Below are 17591 nucleotides of genomic sequence, written 5' to 3' on the forward strand. Positions count from 1 at the left end.
AGTCCCAAACTCCCAATGAGACACACTTAAATGGTGGTTACTACAAAATTTTAAAAGATTATAAACTGAACCAAAAACAAAACCATAGTCAAACTGAACAAGAAATAGTTTTAATTTCCGTGATTCGGACCAAACCGTAAACTACATTGCTCAACTCAGCTGTCGGAAGAAGAATATTCTCAAACCCAAACCAAACAAAGAGATTAAAAATCAAAATCCCAACTTCGTCTCTTTTTATTTACTTTTTTTTTTTTTTCTTATAAATTAAAATGGGAAAATCGATTCCAATCAAAACAGGGCTAAGAGGAGCGTCAGCTGTAGCAGCTGGATTTATCAAATCCTCGAAACCGATCCGACCCGTTTCCTCCATGGACAGTCCCGGTAAAGATTCCTCATCCGGCACCGCCACCGCCACCGCCACAACCAGCGATAGTAGTAGCCGACGCTTTGTTCCGCTTTCAACGGTGGTCTCTGATTGTGCGAAGCGGTGGTTCAAAGACACACTTGAGGAAGCTAAAGCTGGGAACATCACTATGCAGGTTGTATTGGGTCAGATGTATTACTCTGGCTATGGAGTCCCTAAAGATGCTAAAAAGGTTTCTTCTTTATCCCCTCTTTTCGATCTCATCATTCCAAAGTTTAGGGTTTTGTTATACTCTGTAATTTGATTTGCAAGTTTCTTCCTTTTTGACATTTTTGAATTCAATTCTCTGTTTCTTTCATTAATAGGGGAGACTTTGGATTACAAAAGCATCAAGAGTTCGTTCTTCAGTGTGGAAAGTGAAAGATAAACGACCAGGTTTTTTTTTCTAGTTACTTGTCAAATTAGCTGATCAATATATTGATCCTTTTTGGTTTATGGATGTATAACTTTGTTTTTCTTTGTTCTGATTTCTCAGGTTACAACGCAAGTGATTCTGATTCAGAGTCTGATTAGCATAATCCTGATCGAAAGAGCTTGTTTTTTGTTCTGTTTTGTCTCAGTCTTGGTTGTTCCAAGTTCCAGGAATGAACTCTATATATTTTTGTATCAGCGCAAATCATTTTGATGCTTGCTTATCATTTTGTAGCTCTATTACTCAAGTTTTAGTTTTTTTTTTTTCTTATATCTTGGTGAAAGCCTTTGCTGATAGTGTATGATTCTAGCAATGAAAAGGGGTTTTAGGTATTGTTTTTGTCAGTCTTAATTTTCCAAGTAAACAATGTCGGGTTCTTCAAGTTGTACGGATAAAAGGTTATTACGAGTTGAGTTAGACAAGGAGTTGGAACTGCAGGGCTTAGGCTGAGCCGTGGTTTCTTTGTTTGTTAGCACATACTTGGGAACTCAAAGTCATAGTATTTTTGGCTTTCGGCATCCAAAAGTCCAAAACTTGACTGATACATTAGTTGAATAGTGAGATAGTAGAATTGTAACATGTCACTTTACAAACGAAACCATAAATATTCCCACAAGTTTCTCTTTTCCTTTTTCTACCATCACTCATTGATACTACAAGTACACAAGTGTCTTTAGTGGGAATATGTTATTTCATCCACCAATTCATCCCTTTTGAATTTCACCAAAATTAATAAGACTACCCTAGAATAAAAAGTAATTCTGAGTTACTTGGAATCTTGGATTCTGTTTCCATCATTCATCCTCCTAACTCTGTCTGCGGCGCACAAATAAGGTTTTCGTTTCTTAGTTTCTAGCGTCAGTTGATGAGTCGCTCATTTATGTTTTTCATTCGATTCTTTGAGAATTTTCCGATTAATTTACTCCTAGATTATTGTTTTTGTTTCCTAGATTGATTATTATTTATATGATTGTTCATATTTATCGTAATTGTCGAGGAATGACTTTGTTGTCACACACTAACGATCATGCAAATGTTGTCTATATACGCTAAAATAACAACAGATGTTATGTTTCGTTCAGAATTCAATATACAATGCATACTGAATCGTATGATCCATATTGAATCTGAGATCTTTTAGCAGAACATGGAGAATGAGACAGAATTGAGAGTTGTCCGACAGGAAGAACAACAACGTGAAGGAGAAGAAGAGGAAGAAGCACAGCCACAAAACCAACCAGCGTTACGACGCCGTTTTGTGATTTATCTCTATGTTGGATATTTTCTTGCCAGATGTAGTGCTAGGTTTGTTTCTTGATAACATGTTTTACAATTCAAGAATCTAAATAAAATGGTCACTGCAAATCCTAACTTGTTAAATATTATTATGGGCTTCTTACTTGATTTAAAATCTTGGATGAGTTGAGAGATGATTTGTATATGAGTTTCTTGGTTTTTATGATGCAGAACATGGGAATTCTCTGTTGCTTTGTATATGATCCACTTGTGGCCAAACTCTCTGCGTCTAGCAGCGATTTATGGCGCCATTGAATCTGGTTCTACTGCAATCTTTGGCCCCATTGTGGGGCAATGGGTCGAAGGAATGGACTACGTTAAAGTTCTAAGACTCTGGCTCCTCTTCCAGAACCTCTCCTACACCATTGCTGGTGGAGCAGTCATCAAGCTGTTGCTAGTTTCTGATCTCAAGTCTCAGAATCTCCCGGTGTTTGCAATCTTGGTTGTGTTAACGAACATTGCTGGCGCCGTTGGAGTGCTTTCGACTCTTGCTGGCACTATATTGATCGAACGAGACTGGTAAAATATTTAGATTGTATATTTGCACACTTGAGTGCAATTTATAGTAAGTTAATTTTGACTCTTTTGGCAACCAACAGGGCTGTGGTTATGTCAGAAAGTCATCCACCAGCTGTATTGACAAGAATGAACTCCATTAGAGGCATTGATTTGAGTTCCAAGCTACTGTCTCCAGTCATTACCGGTTTGATCATCAGTTTTGTCTCTCTTAAGGCGTCAGCTATCACTTTTGCAGCTTGGGCTACTATAACCGCTTGGGTTGAATATTGGCTCTTCATTTCTGTGTATAGTGGTGTTCCTGCGATAGCACGAAGTAATGAGAGACGGATCTTGCGTTCCCGGAAAAAGCCAGTAGAAGCAACAGATGCACCTGTTTCTGTTTATACTGTTCCGGAAACAAATGAGGGCTCTCAAGGAACCCCACCAAGTAGAACCGGAATCTTGAAGATTCTTGATAGAGTATCCAAGTCCTCTTTCTTTTGTGCGTGGAGAATATATTTCAATCAAGAAGTTGTACTCCCCGGGGTTTCTCTAGCTCTTTTGTTCTTCACCGTCCTCAGGTTCATTTTCTCTATATCTCTATGTTTAAGAGTCCTCAGTTTGAACATGCATATCCTACCGATCAAGTGGAACATTGTTGTGGTTTTTCGATGACACAGCTTTGGAACATTGATGACGGCTACATTGCAGTGGGAAGGTATACCTACATATATCATCGGTATAGGCAGGGGAATAAGTGCAACGGTTGGACTAGCGGCTACATTCGTGTATCCTCTAATGCAATCCCGTCTCTCAACGTTGAGAACCGGCCTCTGGTCCTTCTGGTCTCAGGTTCATTATGTATAGCTAGTCTTTGTTAATTGTACCTACCTGAACCTAGTAGAACTTGACCATGTTATGGAACTTGAGTAATCAATATTATAAAAGTATCAATTGTTTATAAGGCATGCAAAAACAAAAGAGTCACAAAGGTAGGGTTCTTGTTCCTGCAGTGGAGCTGCCTTTTGGTCTGCGTTGGCTCAATTTGGGTAAAAAAGGATAAATTAGCATCTTACATGCTAATGGCTGGAGTTGCTGCTTCAAGGCTTGGCTTATGGATGTTTGATCTTGCCGTCATCCAACAAATGCAGGTATGTTTACGTTTCTAAGAACCTTTGGTAATGTTATAGTATTGTGTACTTCTTAAAGACTAAAAAGGTAATGTTTTTGGTCATGTTTAGGATCTCATTTCAGAATCCGATCGTTGTGTTGTTGGAGGTGTTCAGAACTCATTGCAATCGGCTCTTGACTTGATGGCATATCTATTGGGTATCATTGTATCAAATCCAAAGGTAAATAAAAATTGGACTTCAAATTATAAGGATCTAATACAGTAGATGAAACTAACGTTTTATACAATCGAGATCATAATGTATTTTGACTTTTTGAGTGTGATTTCACTTTTCAGGATTTCTGGATATTGACGTTGATCTCATTCTCCACGGTTACGTTAGCAGGAATGCTCTATACGGTTCATCTCTACCGCATTAGAAACCACATTTTTCACTTTGAGAAGATACCTTTGTTGAACAAATGTTTATTTAAGCTACTCCCTTCTCGCGGGAACATGTGATTAGTTAGTATTGTAGAATGCGCCACCATTTTATCAAACATGGATGACTACTAATGGATGATTTTATGAAATGACCATAAAGCAGCCAAAAATAATTGAAATGGCTAAAATAGTTGTTCAAATAGGTCACAGACATAGTCAAAACTCAAAACAGAACACAGAAGAAAAGAAAAAAGGGTAAATAACAATTTTTTGTGATGTGTTGGGAAAAAATTGCCTCTCTTTTGTATGTTCATCACTCTGTTTTTGTATGAAACTCACTTTTATGATTTGCCATAATAAATTAACAACAATGGAATTTTTTCCATTTTATCTTTTGAGAATAAAAAATTATATCAAAAATTAAAACTGAAAATAACATTATAATTAGTTGTAAAAACAGAATTAAAAAAAAACAGATATTTGTAGTTACTTAATAAAGTATACACTCCCTTATTCTATATGGAAAAAAACAACATTGAAATAAGATTTATATTAGTTGTAAAAACAGAATTAAAAAAAAAAAAAAAAAAAGATATTTGTAGTTACTTAATAAAGTATACACTCCCTTATTCTATATGGAAAAAAACAACATTGAAATAAGATTTATATTAGTTGTAAAAACAGAATTAAAAAAAAAAAAAAAAAAAGATATTTGTAGTTACTTAATAAAGTATACACTCCCTTATTCTATATGGAAAAAAACAACATTGAAATAAGATTTATATTAGTTGTAAAAACAGAATTAAAAAAAAAAAAAAAAACAGATATTTGTAGTTACTTAATAAAGTATACACTCACTCCCTTATTATATAATTAAAAATAATCATTAAGAAGATTGATGAAGTCTCTTCTTGGCATTCTCTGCTTCATCGGTTGCGTCAACTTGCATCTTTGTCTCCGTTAGATAAGCCTCCGTAGCTTCCTTCTCGTTCTTCGCCGTCAGCTTCTTCGTCTTCCAAACACAACAACAATACAGTAACATGACGTTAATCAATTAAGCAATTTCATGAGTCACCAAATACGTCATGTGATCATTGATTCAAGACCACATATAATAATATCAAAACGAGGTCGTCTTGTTGTATACGTACCTGGCCAACAAAAAAGGCCTTGACATAGCTAAATCCTTCTTGGCACGTGACTACCATGGATAAACAGTTCGTCTTCACCCGATCCGTAAGGGACTTCGACGACCGTCGTGATGACTCGGCTTCTTGCATCGCTGCTGTTTCAATAAAGGTACTTGAGACTTGAGAGCAAGGCTACAAATATATATAACTTCTCACTTTCTAGAGCCAAAGATGAATTTTTAACTATAAATGATTCTGGAAGCAACTCTTGCCACGTCTGTTTACGTGTCAGCCGTAGAGATAACCGACGTGTATTAAAGTAAGAGGCTTTTTGGGCTAAAAGAATATTGTCATCGGATCAAATAGATTTGCAACTTGCAAGTAATCGACACAAAATCCATGACGTGTAGTCTAATCCCATGTGAAGAACCATACCACACCACATATATCGTGCAACAAGAAACAAACTGTTTACTTTATTTACCTAAGCGATTGACGATTTACACTACGCTTGATAACACTACCAATTTCTTGATCGGAAAGGTCTATAAATGTGATCAAGGGTTACTATAGTGAAACTCTTTTGACCCGTTAAAATATTATAATTCTATGTGTTACTAGTTTTGACCCGTTAAAGTATGAAATATATATATATATATATATATAGTTTGAAATTATGGAATTTAAATCTTACTAATTAATTATATTTATTAGAAAGCTTCAATTGATAGTATTCTTAAATTAATAATCTGAGCTCAATTAAGAACTTTTTTTGTTTAATCATAGAATGTAAAGCCTTATAATAAATGTAAAATTGAAACCAAAATAGCCGCACATGGGTTTAATTATCGACTTTTTTGATTAGGAGAGGTTTTGCTATTCACAAACTCACTCCAAAACTTAACTTAATGATGTCCTTTATTTAGAGAAAGATAGAGAAACCTTTCATTAGTACTACCTTACCCACTTCAAAAATAGCAAATAAAAGACGAAAACAAATACTAGTAGTCTTTCTAAGAAATATTTTTTAAAAAAACTTAAATTTATATTCTTTAAATTAATAATCTGAGCTCAATTAAGAACTTCTGTCATAGAATTTAAGCCTTGTAATAAATGGGTTTAAATATCGACTTTAATTAGGAGAGGTTTTGCTATTCTATTCACAAACTCACTCCAAAACTTTACTTGATGTGCTTTAAAGAAAGATTGAAACCTTTCATAGTACTACTACTACTTACTACCTTACCTACTTGAAAAAAAAAAAAGAAGAGTCAAAAGTTTCCAATATTCCCAATTGCTTACAAAAATATCGAAACGAAAAAACAAAAATACACGTGGCACTCAAAGGCATCCTAAGATGATGAAAGCAAAAGCATGAAGCCGCCTCTAAAAAAAACTTGGTCAACGTATTTGAGAGTCAAGGCCACAAGGTCTGACCATCTCCTTCTCCTTCTTCTTCTTCTTCTTCTTCTTCTTCTTCTTCTTCTTCTTCTAATCATATTTTCAACGGTCAAACTTTTTATCACCTTCTCAGAAACTTACACTTCTTTTTAAAAAATTTCATCTGTGACCCCAAAAATCATAAAATTAAAATTAAAATTAAAAAGAAAATTCACCAATCAGACCGTGCAATATGTTTTATATATTCAGACATAACTAACAAAAATACAGAAAAACATTACAATCACTTCTCTCTTCTTCTTTCTTCCTCTTCTCCAAGCTCTCTCTCTTCCCCCTAACACCTTTCTATAAATATCTGATTCTGGTCTTTCATATAACAAACTTTTCAACTTCGTATGGCTGCTTCTTCTCTTCTTACAATGGACAATAGCAGAACCAGACAGAACATGAATGGTTCTGCTAGTTGGTCACAACAAAACGGAAGAACATCTTTGGAAGATCTTGAGATCCCAAAGTTCAGATCTTTTGCTCCTTCTTCCATCTCAATATCTCCTTCTCTTGTCTCTCCTTCAACTTGTTTCAGTCCCTCTGTTTTCCTCGATTCCCCTGCTTTTGTCTCCTCCTCTGCTAACGTAAGCCTCTCTCTCTCTCTCTCTCTCTCTCTCTCTGTTTTTTTTCCTTTCTCAATTTCTTTTGCAACGAATCGAATCTTTGATTTAAACACATCTTTCTATTGATATAATCGGAAGTAATATAAAGTCATGGGTCAACGGTTTCAAAGAGATAGAGAGAGAGACTCTCAGAGTCAACTCTCTAGAGATTGTGTTTTTAGTTTTGTTTTGTCTCTTTTCTTGAATTCTTAAACAAAATCCTTAATTTTTATTGGATTCTTGGGATGGTTTTGCAGGTTCTTGCTTCTCCAACCACAGGAGCTTTGATCACAAACGAAAGTAACCACATAGTTATAAACGAGGGAGATAAGAAGAACAACAGCAGCAACAGCAACAACATTAACTTTTTCGATTTCTCATTCCAGACACAATCATCAGGAGTTACTGCTCCGAAGACAACAACAACAACAACAACGAACAGTTCTATCTTTCAATCTCAGGTATGTTCACACAACAGCCTCAGATCCTCTAATCCCTTTTTTTCTTTTATTGTTGTGTATAATAACTGAACTCCGTTTTTGTGTTTCAGGAACAACAGAGGAAGAACCAGTCAGATCAATGGAGTCAAACAGAGACTCGTCAAAACAATCAAGCTGTGTCTTACAATGGAAGAGAGCAAAGGAAAGGAGAAGATGGTTACAACTGGAGAAAGTACGGACAGAAACAGGTTAAAGGAAGTGAGAATCCTCGGAGTTACTACAAGTGTACTTTCCAAAACTGTCCAACGAAGAAAAAAGTGGAGAGATCTTTGGAAGGTCAGATTACAGAGATTGTCTATAAAGGAAGCCATAACCATCCTAAACCTCAGTCCACTAGGAGATCTTCTTCGTCTTCTTCCACTTTTCATTCAGCTGTGTACAATGCCAGTTTAGATCATCACCGTCAACCTTCTTCTGATCAACCTAATTCCAATAATAATAGCTTCCATCACTCTGATTCCTTTCCTATGCAACAAGAGGATAACACCACTTCTGATTCTGTGGGTGATGATGAGTTTGAACAAGGCTCATCTATTGTCAGCAGAGATGAAGAAGATTGTGGAAGTGAACCTGAAGCAAAGAGATGGTACGTTTCATTTATCAGTTCTTCACTCCTTTGAACAAACCTTGAATTATGAGAATGTTCTAACATGTTTGTGTGTTTCAGGAAAGGAGAAAATGAAATAAATGGTGGGAATGGTGGTGTAAGCAAGACTGTGAGAGAGCCGAGAATTGTAGTGCAAACAACAAGTGATATCGACATTCTTGACGATGGTTACAGATGGAGAAAGTACGGTCAGAAGGTTGTTAAAGGAAACCCAAATCCAAGGTAAATAATAACATAAACATTTGTGCTTCCTCAAGAAATCACAAAACCAAGCTTCTAAAAGAATCTGACCTTTTTGTTTTCTTTTTCACTTGATGAATCTAACAGAAGCTACTACAAGTGCACAACCGTCGGTTGTCCAGTGAGGAAACATGTTGAGAGAGCATCACATGATACAAGAGCGGTAATCACAACCTACGAAGGGAAACATAACCATGATGTACCTGCAGCTCGTGGTAGCGGTTACGCCACAAACAGACCATCACAAGATGCTTCTTCAGTCCCAATTAGACCAGCTGCTATTGCTGGTCACTCCAACTACACTACTTCTCAAGCACCATATACACTTCAGATGCTGCACAACAACAACAACAACACTAATGCTGGACCTTTCGGTTACGCTATGAACAACAACAACAACAACAACAACCTTCAACAAAACTTTGTTGGTGATGGGTTCTCTAGAGCAAAGGAAGAACCAAACGAGGAGTCCTCGTTTTTCGATTCGTTTATGCCCTGAAGAAGAAAAAAGGAATCTGTTTGTTCCTTTTGTACATTTCTTGCCACCAAAGGATTTTTACTTCTTACTAGTGATCCTGCAGGATAGTAAGACAGACTACTAAAGTCTATAGTCCATAGAGAAATTATTTCATTTGTTTTTTTTTTCACACGCCTGTAATATGTTTAATGTTTGTACCATAGAAACAAAAAAACTGAATAAAACCAATCAATTTTTACATTTTTTCCACTTTGTGTAATGTATCAAAGAAGAACACACACACTGACACACACACAGTCACATACCCAAATTAGCATCAGCTATATGAACACATAAAAGAATGAGATTTACACGTATTGCAAAGACGATCACAATACTGTAGAAAAGGAATCAGATAAAAGAATGAGTGGAGAGTTTGTAACCGGAGAAGATAGCAGAGAGAGCTAAAGAGATGAATGCAAAGATAGCCATGCTGATAGCTGCAGCAGCAGAATCAGAAAAAATGTTATCTTGTCCTTCTCTGAATCTGTTGGTCAATGGGATTGCAGACGACGCAGCTGATATGAGCAAATACGCTACAATCTGCAGAATTTTGAATCAAAGATCATAACTTTACAACAAATACACAAGTCTTGAAAATTTGCTAATGAGCTTCTACATTACCTGGTCGCAGGAGAAATCCACCAACAAAGAAGTCCGGCGATCGAAAAATTCCTTCTTTGAGAAATGTGAAAAAGTTTGCCACACAGTGTATAATGTTGAAATGATCGAGATCGCCAATACATATCTGAAGAAATAGGAAAGCTCAAAATTTTATTATAGACAAAACCCAGTTTTTAAAATTCTTGTATCAAAATGTTTGATTAATTTGTGTTACCTGTACTCTTCGTACTCATCGAAGTTTCGACCGTAGCCATGTTTGTTAGAGACCGTAATTATGAAAGCGAGAAGAGAGAACAAAAGGCAAAATCCTCTCATGATCGGAGATGCTTTCTTGATCAAATCCTCTCTTTTCCATCTCTGAGTGATCGTCGAAAACGTCGACGTTCCAGACGCCGGCGTCGTCTTCTCCGCCGCTTCCACGTCGGTGGCTTCAACAGGTTTCTGATTATCCGGATTCGTCATCCTATTAGATCTCAGGAATTTTTTTTTTGGTCAGAATATAGTTTTTGCTTTAAATGCGAAGATTCGGGAAAGAGGAATAACAAACTTGGAAGAAAAGTAAAACTCAGTTTGTTGTAAAAAACACGACATATGAGTAATTAAGGTTTCGAGTTTTGTAATGTGAAGAAAACGCGTGGTGGCGGGAGTGATTAAAATGGTAATTAACTAATGAATGTGAGTTAACAGATGTTAAATTCGACGCGTGCTATGAGGCGCACGGCGCGTAACAAAGATGTGTGAATTTTAATCGTGGCTAGCATTTGTTTGCCTTTATAGCCAGCGAAGCCTTATCATTGGCGGACTGAAAAAAAATATACTCACTATTTGAGTTTTAGTTAACATTATTATACGACCATTGTACATAATTTTATCATATAACTAGATTAATAACCTTTGCGTTGCCCAAGACTTTTTTTTTTTTTGTTATTAATGCCAAACCGTTAAATATAGTTATAATTATCTAATATTAAAAATAAAATATTTTCTTTGACAGTATTTTACTATAAATTTTGCTATAATTGAAAATAATAAAATACATCAACTTTTATTCAATGATATGAATTTATAATTTAACACTAAGAATTGAATAATCTTTTGATTTAAAAAAACCTTTAAATTTTTTGTGTTTTTTTAAAAAAGAAAAACTCTAATTTTCTTTATTTGTAACTCTTTAAAGTAATTGTTATTCCATTAAATTATATTTTGTCTAAATATAAAAATAAATAATATAATGTATATTATATAAAATCAATTAAAAAATAAATTAAAATATTGAAAAGAAAATAACACATGTGGCAACAATAGAACGCCAATGACAATTTCTTAGATTTTGTCGAACTTTACTTTGTTATATAAAATGTGTATAAGATTTGTGATGTTTTGATTCCGTAACTTTCGTGCTAACTGCCAAGGATATGGAATACTTCTTCAAAAGCTTAATGAAGACATAAGAGAATCTATTTAGGAAACCCTTGGATTGGAACTAAAGTTTGGTTTGGATGTTTTGTGGATAGAGTTGGTTTTATTTTATTTTTTTCTCATTGGAGGATTTTGTTTTCAGTATAAACATGTGAGAAAGGATTGTTAATCTTTGTTGTCTTAGGTACACCTCAAGAACCAAGAAACATGTGCTATTCAAATATTATTGTCGGCCATTTCTGTTAAAATATATAGAAGTAAAAACATGTGCTACTAATACTACAAACATGATATAGAAAATAGGTTGTTATCGAGCACAAACCAAAACTTTGTAAATACTGAGTCTAGATCAGAGCAAGGGGTAAGTAGGAGTCGTTTTGTTGAATCTATCTAGTGATGATGTGTTCATCAGAAACACCAAATAATTGAGGGATCGGAGATCCAATTCTCATTCTAACTGGAACATTGTTAAAGACCAAGGCAAAAAAACCTTAAATAGGCATTGAATTAAAACGGGGTGATTGATCAAGAAAAGTTTTTTGAAAGAAAAAAGGCATAAAGAAGTTCACTAGAGAAATTGCAACGGAGTCTTGTGTAAAAAAAACAATGCATTACTATATAATTGACATTGTAAACATGATAAGTGACAATGTGAACATTTCCATCTTTCAGCTTTCGACAAATTCTTCGGTGAGATTTTTCAAAGCAAACCATTACTAGATTTTTCCTAAATTTTCAGCAACATTTGACTTTAAATAGGGATAGATTGTTGTTCAGTTGTAATATAACACTTTTTTGGTTATTCTGAGAACGATTTTTCATTTAGTTACATCTAAATTTTTCGATATACTAATGTGCAATTTCCATAGATATCCATATGTTAACTTTGGCCCGTCAAATGGTTAAATATATTTTCTTTATACCAATGTCCCTAGTAAAATAAAAATACTTCAGTCTATATATTCGTTATCATGCGAGTTCTTAGGATGTGAGGTTTCTACCCATCTTTATATTCGTATACGACGAGGATCTCCAGCAGGTCCTTCTACATCAAGTTGTAGATATAAAATGTAAAAATATTTATTTCTTATATTGAACTTAGCTCTAGCTCAGAGAAATAACATATAACAACATTTAGACATGAACGAGTGATCTTGATGGATGAAGAAGACGTCAATGTCCTCAGAGAAGATTCGGAATGGCTTGTGGAACTTTTAGAGTTCACAACCTCAAAAAGAATATTAAAAAAAAAAAAAAAAAAAAAAAAAAAAAAAAAAAAGAACTTTAGAGTTCATCGTGATGGCAAAATTACCAACACTTGCATTGACCACCACTGAGCTTCTGCTTGGCGGTAGCGTCACGTCGAGTTACGGTAGGGTCAAGTGTTTGAACTTTGACGTGTGTTTGAGATTTATTGAAAGAGCACAACTGTTTTCTTTCTTCTAAAGAACATTTTAATTTGATTGTTTTAAAGAGTACAATTGTTTTCTTATCATATAAGATGAAGTCTCTCGTTTGTGTGATGGAAAATAAATTAAATTTAATCTATATCATATCATAGTATATATCCGATTTTTTTTTGTTTACATCATATAAACCAAACATTAGTCTAATTTAAAATGGCTGACAAAAATGTTTTTTAAAAAATTATAAAAGAATGGATAATCTAAAATGAAAAAAATGGGTAGTCTTTCACCTAAAATTTGACAATTTTCCCACGTGTATCTAAGCTAATTCAATCATTTCATTTTATACGTGTGTTTAGAGTACAACAAGTAAATTCATTTTTTTTTTTTACTGGTGTTGTAAATGCTCCATTAATTTATTGTGTTAGTTAAAAGTATAAACTAAAAAAAAAAAGTAAAGAAAGTAGAAATAATCAACATTATTATACACTATCCAACAAAGGAAAAAGATAAATGAAGCAATACCCAATTAAAAAAGGGAAAATCTCATGTCAATTGATTTATATAAAATCTATATATACATAATTTAGTTTTTAATATAGAAAAAAATCATACAAAGTCTTTTTAATTAATCTATCAACTCAACATGTGTAAATTAGTACTGTAAAAAAAGAGATAATAATAAAATAAAAATAATAAAATATTAAGAGTGTTTGGATAAACCTAAAACGAAGGGGGCGCATGAAAGGCACCACCGACTAATAGAAAGAAGAATACAATTAAGGACCCAGCCCCGATTTCACCACCCGGGTTCTCTTTTCTTCTTCTTCGTCGTTTCTCATTTCTCTCATCACCATCATCGTCTTCGTCATCTAATATCAATCTTTCGTTTTCTTCGCTGCCAAGAATCGAAACGAATACGCTATTTTACCCGAAATTGGATCCGAATCTTGAATCTGCTGCAACTCGCCCATTTAATTTCCTTTTTCACGGTAAGTTTCTTCCTTTGTCTCTCTCTCTCTCTTGCCCACTCCCATCTATCACATTGCACCATGACTTAATTCGAGCTCGTTTCCGAACTGGGTTTTCTTGGTTTTGTTCATTACTTGTATAAATCGAATCGATTCTTTCAATTTGTGAATGTGGGCGGTCTTCAATTTGATTTCAAATTTGTCGCTCTTGCATTTTAGGTTTGATTCTTCTGAAGCCCTAATTTTTGCTCAAGTTTTTTTCTGGAGCTGGGGAGCAAAGTATACTTTCGATGGTATACAACAACCTGGCAGGAAGATTAGGGTTAGGGTTTTCTGTTCTCAGCACATCCCGCGGGTTGAATCATTTCTGAAAAAAAAGTTTAGGGTTTTTGGTTTGGTTACGGTCTGATAAGGAAGAAGAGAAAAAGGGTTGGTTTGAGAGGATAATGTGTATATTGTGTGTGATTCAAAAGTGGTCTCGCCGGGTTGCAACGATGCTGCCTTGGTTGGTCTTACCTTTGATTGGACTATGGGCTCTCTCTCAGCTTCTTCCACCTGCTTTTCGTTTCGAAATCACTTCTCCAAGGCTAGCTTGTGTATTTGTCCTTTTGGTTACTTTGTTCTGGTACGAGGTTTTGATGCCTCAGTTGTCTACTTGGCGGGTCCGCAGAAATGCACGTCTTAGGGAGAGAAAGAGATTGGAAGCTATGGAACTGCATAAGCTTAAGAAAACTGCTACACGTCGCTGTCGTAACTGCTCAACGCCTTACCGTGACCAAAACCCTGGTGGTGGGCGATTTATGTGTTCTTATTGTGGGCATATTTCAAAGAGACCTGTCTTAGACATGCCTGTGCCTCCAAGGTTAGGACTTTCTGGTTCTGGAATTTTGAAGGATCTTGTAGGAAGAGGTGGTAAGATGTTGAATGGAAAGGGATGGAACGAGAATGGTTGGATGCACGGGCAAGAATGGCCAGATAACAGCACATGGACTAGCGAGTCTGCCCATTGGCGGAATAATAGTGGTAGTACATTTGGTGAAGATGAGAATTGTTTGGTGGAAAAATCATATCCTAGTGGCGTTGTTTTTGCTTGCCGACTGCTTACTTCTTTTTTCATGAGCATTAGGTGGCTTTGGAGAAAGATTTTTAGCTTTACCTCTTCAGTTGATGATTCGTCAACTGATGCTGACCAGAGACGATTGCTGGCTAGGCAGGGTGAGAATGGGAACAGCTTTCATGAGAGTAGGGTTGAGAAAGCACGCAGAAAGGCTGAGGAGAAAAGACAAGCTAGGCTAGAAAAGGAGCATTTGGAGGAAGAAGAGAGAAAACAACGAGAGGAAGTCGCTAGACTAGTGGAGGAACGGAGAAAGTTAAGAGATGAGAAGACTGAAGCCGAGAAATGTAGCAAAGCATCATCTGCTTCCAAGGAAAAAGATACCAAAAGGGAGGCTGAGAAAAAGCGTCAGGAGAGAAAGAAAGAAAGAGATAAGGCTTCTAGTAAGAGCAATTCCGATGCCGAAGAACTTGATAAGAGAATAGGAAAAGATTCTGACCATAAGCGTGAGCTTGAGAAAAATGATCATTTCAGGAGCCCGAACATGGAAAAGAGACATGGGCATGGTGTAGATAATAATGCTACTAGTAACAGTAACATGACAGGTGCTGGCGGTAGGTACTTTGATCGTGTGAAGGGTACGTTCTTCTCGTCTTCTAAGGCTTTTACGGATAACCGGTTCTTTGGAAGAGGTGTCAACATGTCAGCTCCAACTGCAAAAGAGAATAAGCCAACCATTGGCTCTGCAGACCATTCTCATGCACCTGCTCAGATTAGGCATATTAATCCTCCTGAATTTGTTGCTGGAAAATCTGGTTCAAATGGAGGGGAAAGGAATACTAATCGTCATGTAAGTGTTCTTGCCAAATTTCTTATGCCATTGCAATCTGAATGATGAACCTAGTAATCACTACTCTGTTAAACTAATCTTTTTTGTATATGTTGAGTTGATAAGATTGCTCTGTTGAAGTAGGTTCAACTTTAAATTTTGTTCTAGTTTTCGTCAACTTGTTTTATATAGGACACTTAAAATTATTATGATGTTCCTCTCAGGTTATTTCTGAGCCGCAACCAAGTGGAGAACCTAAAAAATCATGGCAGCAACTATTTGCCCGTACGCCATCTGTGCCTGCTTCCTCCAATGTTAGTGTTATAAGTCGACCTAGTACGAAGCCCAAAGATGTTCAGAGTTCACAGGTTCCTAATCAAGATCATTCTATACGAACCTTTGATAATCCAATCAGTTTTGGGCTCCCATCACCATTCACCATACCTACTACATACTCCAGCGGATCGACTATCAGTAGCTTAGGTTTCTCATCTTCAAGAGATAATTGTCACCCTCAGCCTGGGGAAAATGCTCGTACTTTTATGCCTGAAGAAGAGCGTTTTGAAGATCCGTGTTATGTTCCGGATCCAATATCTCTTCTGGGACCTGTTTCAGAATCACTTGATCTAAGGGCCGAGTTTAAAACTGGTGTAGGACTAGAGAAATCCCACTTGTTGAAGAATGCACCTTTTTGTGAGGTCAATAAGCCATCTCCGATTGAATCTCCCTTGTCAAGATTACGAGTTGCAGATGAAAAACAAGTTAACGATGGAAGTTGGCAAATGTGGAAGACCACCTTTGGCCAAGACCTCCTTCTACCTTCAGAGAATAGTAGATCTAATGAGGAAAATGCTGTGCATCATGTGCCTCATAATAGGACATCATCGTTATTTGCAAAAGATGACCCTATTCACAGTGCGTATTCACACAGGAAGGACTACTTTGAAAATGATCAGAGAAGTGGCGCGTTCAGTCCCATTGCTGGTCCAAGCAACCATGATCCCTGGTCACAGAAAATGTTCCTCCCAGCATCATCTGGCACAGAGAGTCTTTTGTCACATAGTCGACCAGAAGAAGCCAGCCCGAATAATGTTGCATATATGAGTCCAACTGGGATGGCTCCAGACAACCCATTTGAACTCCCTTCTCCGAATCACTGGCTCAAGTAAGACTAGTTTCTGAACCTCTAGTTCCTATCTTTGCTCAATATATTTGTGGGCATGGCTGATATAATAATAATGTGTCCAAGGAGACTAGGTTGAAGTAACAGAGTAACTTTTTTTCCTAGGCTATAGAGCAGATTATGCCTGTAACACGATTTAGAGTTGCTCGTTGACATTCTGAATTACATTAGTTATAAGATTAGGTTTGTTTAGAATTTTGAACAGTAGCAATGAAGAGGACTGTGTAATGATTTTTGTGTTTTGTTAATAATGTGCAGGAAAGTGAAGAAGACTGGTGATGGGACTGGGAGGCAATTTGTGGAGGGTCAATTCCTAAACCAAGATGTACAGTCGTTTTGGTAGTCACAAATTCAAGAAAGTTAAAAGAAAAAGAAAAAAAAACAAACATTGAAAATCATTTTGGGACACAACTTTCGCAGATATACCTCGTCTGTCTCTCTGTCCTCTGGTTTTCTTTAACCTAAGATTTTGAGTTTTTACTTAAAAAAGATGGCTAGCTTCGATTAGACTTACATACACTTAACACGTAATTACCGGAAAGCTACTATTGCTTTATAACATACCTCTCTCATTTACTCTTCGACTCATTTTGAGGCATACTTATCTGAGGCAAAAAAAGAAGTTCAAGCCTTCTATGAAAGGAAGATAATACTGCATATATTTTTGGCAAGATTAATTTTCGTAGGGCCTTTTCAACCATATGCTGGTAGCGTTTTTTAACTTACGAAAATTTTAATTAATTATGTTCTTAACTTTTGTATTTGTAAATTTGGTTTAAAAAAGGACTAAAAAAATACTTCATCTCTTTTATTTAGTTGATATTTAAGGTTTTGGCACACCAATTATTATTATTTTGGGCTATTTGACACACCAA

At 35.9% G+C, this 17591-nt stretch overlaps 6 protein-coding genes across 7 annotated transcripts; 4 read left to right on the forward strand and 2 right to left on the reverse strand.

The window, feature by feature from the left end:
- Nucleotides 215-1168, forward strand: LOC104792648. Of its 2 annotated transcripts, none has more exons than XM_010518838.2 (3): nt 215-596; nt 735-799; nt 900-1168. In XM_010518838.2, exons 1-2 carry the CDS (start codon nt 270-272, stop codon nt 789-791), a joined length of 384 nt encoding a protein of 127 aa, XP_010517140.1. In that variant the 5' UTR covers nt 215-269; the 3' UTR covers nt 792-799; nt 900-1168. The 2 variants fall into 2 exon arrangements, with proteins under 2 accessions (XP_010517140.1, XP_010517139.1); XM_010518837.2 differs by having other exon boundaries at nt 218-596; nt 730-799.
- On the forward strand, nt 1436-4958 carry LOC104792651 (solute carrier family 40 member 1-like). The gene is made up of 8 exons (XM_010518840.2): nt 1436-1670; nt 1981-2141; nt 2304-2651; nt 2732-3211; nt 3311-3482; nt 3644-3781; nt 3872-3982; nt 4099-4958. Exons 2-8 carry the CDS (start codon nt 1984-1986, stop codon nt 4261-4263), a joined length of 1572 nt encoding a protein of 523 aa, XP_010517142.1. The 5' UTR covers nt 1436-1670; nt 1981-1983; the 3' UTR covers nt 4264-4958.
- On the reverse strand, nt 4947-5526 carry LOC104792649. The gene is made up of 2 exons (XM_010518839.2): nt 5337-5526; nt 4947-5197 (listed from the first exon to the last, which is right to left on the reverse strand). The coding sequence occupies exons 1-2, from the start codon at nt 5463-5465 to the stop codon at nt 5072-5074; spliced, it is 255 nt and encodes an 84-aa protein (XP_010517141.1). The 5' UTR covers nt 5466-5526; the 3' UTR covers nt 4947-5071.
- Nucleotides 6985-9279, forward strand: LOC104792652 (probable WRKY transcription factor 33). Its single transcript, XM_010518841.2, has 5 exons — nt 6985-7348; nt 7624-7827; nt 7917-8452; nt 8534-8695; nt 8801-9279. Exons 1-5 carry the CDS (start codon nt 7112-7114, stop codon nt 9210-9212), a joined length of 1551 nt encoding a protein of 516 aa, XP_010517143.1. The 5' UTR covers nt 6985-7111; the 3' UTR covers nt 9213-9279.
- Nucleotides 9411-10457, reverse strand: LOC104792653 (CASP-like protein 4B1). Its single transcript, XM_010518842.2, has 3 exons — nt 10069-10457; nt 9855-9978; nt 9411-9773 (listed from the first exon to the last, which is right to left on the reverse strand). The coding sequence occupies exons 1-3, from the start codon at nt 10314-10316 to the stop codon at nt 9582-9584; spliced, it is 564 nt and encodes a 187-aa protein (XP_010517144.1). The 5' UTR covers nt 10317-10457; the 3' UTR covers nt 9411-9581.
- Nucleotides 13428-17225, forward strand: LOC104792654. Its single transcript, XM_010518843.2, has 4 exons — nt 13428-13671; nt 13870-15554; nt 15758-16698; nt 16975-17225. Exons 2-4 carry the CDS (start codon nt 14097-14099, stop codon nt 17057-17059), a joined length of 2484 nt encoding a protein of 827 aa, XP_010517145.1. The 5' UTR covers nt 13428-13671; nt 13870-14096; the 3' UTR covers nt 17060-17225.

Source organism: Camelina sativa, chromosome 6 (assembly GCF_000633955.1).
Source record: "Camelina sativa cultivar DH55 chromosome 6, Cs, whole genome shotgun sequence".
Classification (NCBI taxonomy): Eukaryota; Viridiplantae; Streptophyta; class Magnoliopsida; order Brassicales; family Brassicaceae; genus Camelina; species Camelina sativa.

Bases quoted from the DNA above. Each gene is read 5' to 3' on its own strand.
- LOC104792648 (XM_010518837.2), top strand. From the start codon at position 270: ATGGGAAAATCGATTCCAATCAAAACAGGGCTAAGAGGAGCGTCAGCT. The intron at 597-729 runs GTTTCTTCTTTA...TTTCATTAATAG, and splicing joins TCCCTAAAGATGCTAAAAAG to GGGAGACTTTGGATTACAAA. The intron at 800-899 runs GTTTTTTTTTCT...CTGATTTCTCAG, and splicing joins AGTGAAAGATAAACGACCAG to GTTACAACGCAAGTGATTCT.
- LOC104792651 (XM_010518840.2), top strand. From the start codon at position 1,984: ATGGAGAATGAGACAGAATTGAGAGTTGTCCGACAGGAAGAACAACAA. The intron at 3,212-3,310 runs GTTCATTTTCTC...TCGATGACACAG, and splicing joins TTGTTCTTCACCGTCCTCAG to CTTTGGAACATTGATGACGG. The intron at 3,483-3,643 runs GTTCATTATGTA...TTGTTCCTGCAG, and splicing joins TCTGGTCCTTCTGGTCTCAG to TGGAGCTGCCTTTTGGTCTG.
- LOC104792649 (XM_010518839.2), bottom strand. From the start codon at position 5,465: ATGCAAGAAGCCGAGTCATCACGACGGTCGTCGAAGTCCCTTACGGAT. The intron at 5,198-5,336 runs GTACGTATACAA...TGTGTTTGGAAG, and splicing joins AGGCCTTTTTTGTTGGCCAG to ACGAAGAAGCTGACGGCGAA.
- LOC104792652 (XM_010518841.2), top strand. From the start codon at position 7,112: ATGGCTGCTTCTTCTCTTCTTACAATGGACAATAGCAGAACCAGACAG. The intron at 7,349-7,623 runs GTAAGCCTCTCT...ATGGTTTTGCAG, and splicing joins TTGTCTCCTCCTCTGCTAAC to GTTCTTGCTTCTCCAACCAC. The intron at 7,828-7,916 runs GTATGTTCACAC...TTTGTGTTTCAG, and splicing joins GTTCTATCTTTCAATCTCAG to GAACAACAGAGGAAGAACCA.
- LOC104792653 (XM_010518842.2), bottom strand. From the start codon at position 10,316: ATGACGAATCCGGATAATCAGAAACCTGTTGAAGCCACCGACGTGGAA. The intron at 9,979-10,068 runs GTAACACAAATT...CTATTTCTTCAG, and splicing joins GATGAGTACGAAGAGTACAG to ATATGTATTGGCGATCTCGA. The intron at 9,774-9,854 runs GTAATGTAGAAG...AAAATTCTGCAG, and splicing joins TGGATTTCTCCTGCGACCAG to ATTGTAGCGTATTTGCTCAT.
- LOC104792654 (XM_010518843.2), top strand. From the start codon at position 14,097: ATGTGTATATTGTGTGTGATTCAAAAGTGGTCTCGCCGGGTTGCAACG. The intron at 15,555-15,757 runs GTAAGTGTTCTT...TGTTCCTCTCAG, and splicing joins AAAGGAATACTAATCGTCAT to GTTATTTCTGAGCCGCAACC. The intron at 16,699-16,974 runs GTAAGACTAGTT...AATAATGTGCAG, and splicing joins TCTCCGAATCACTGGCTCAA to GAAAGTGAAGAAGACTGGTG.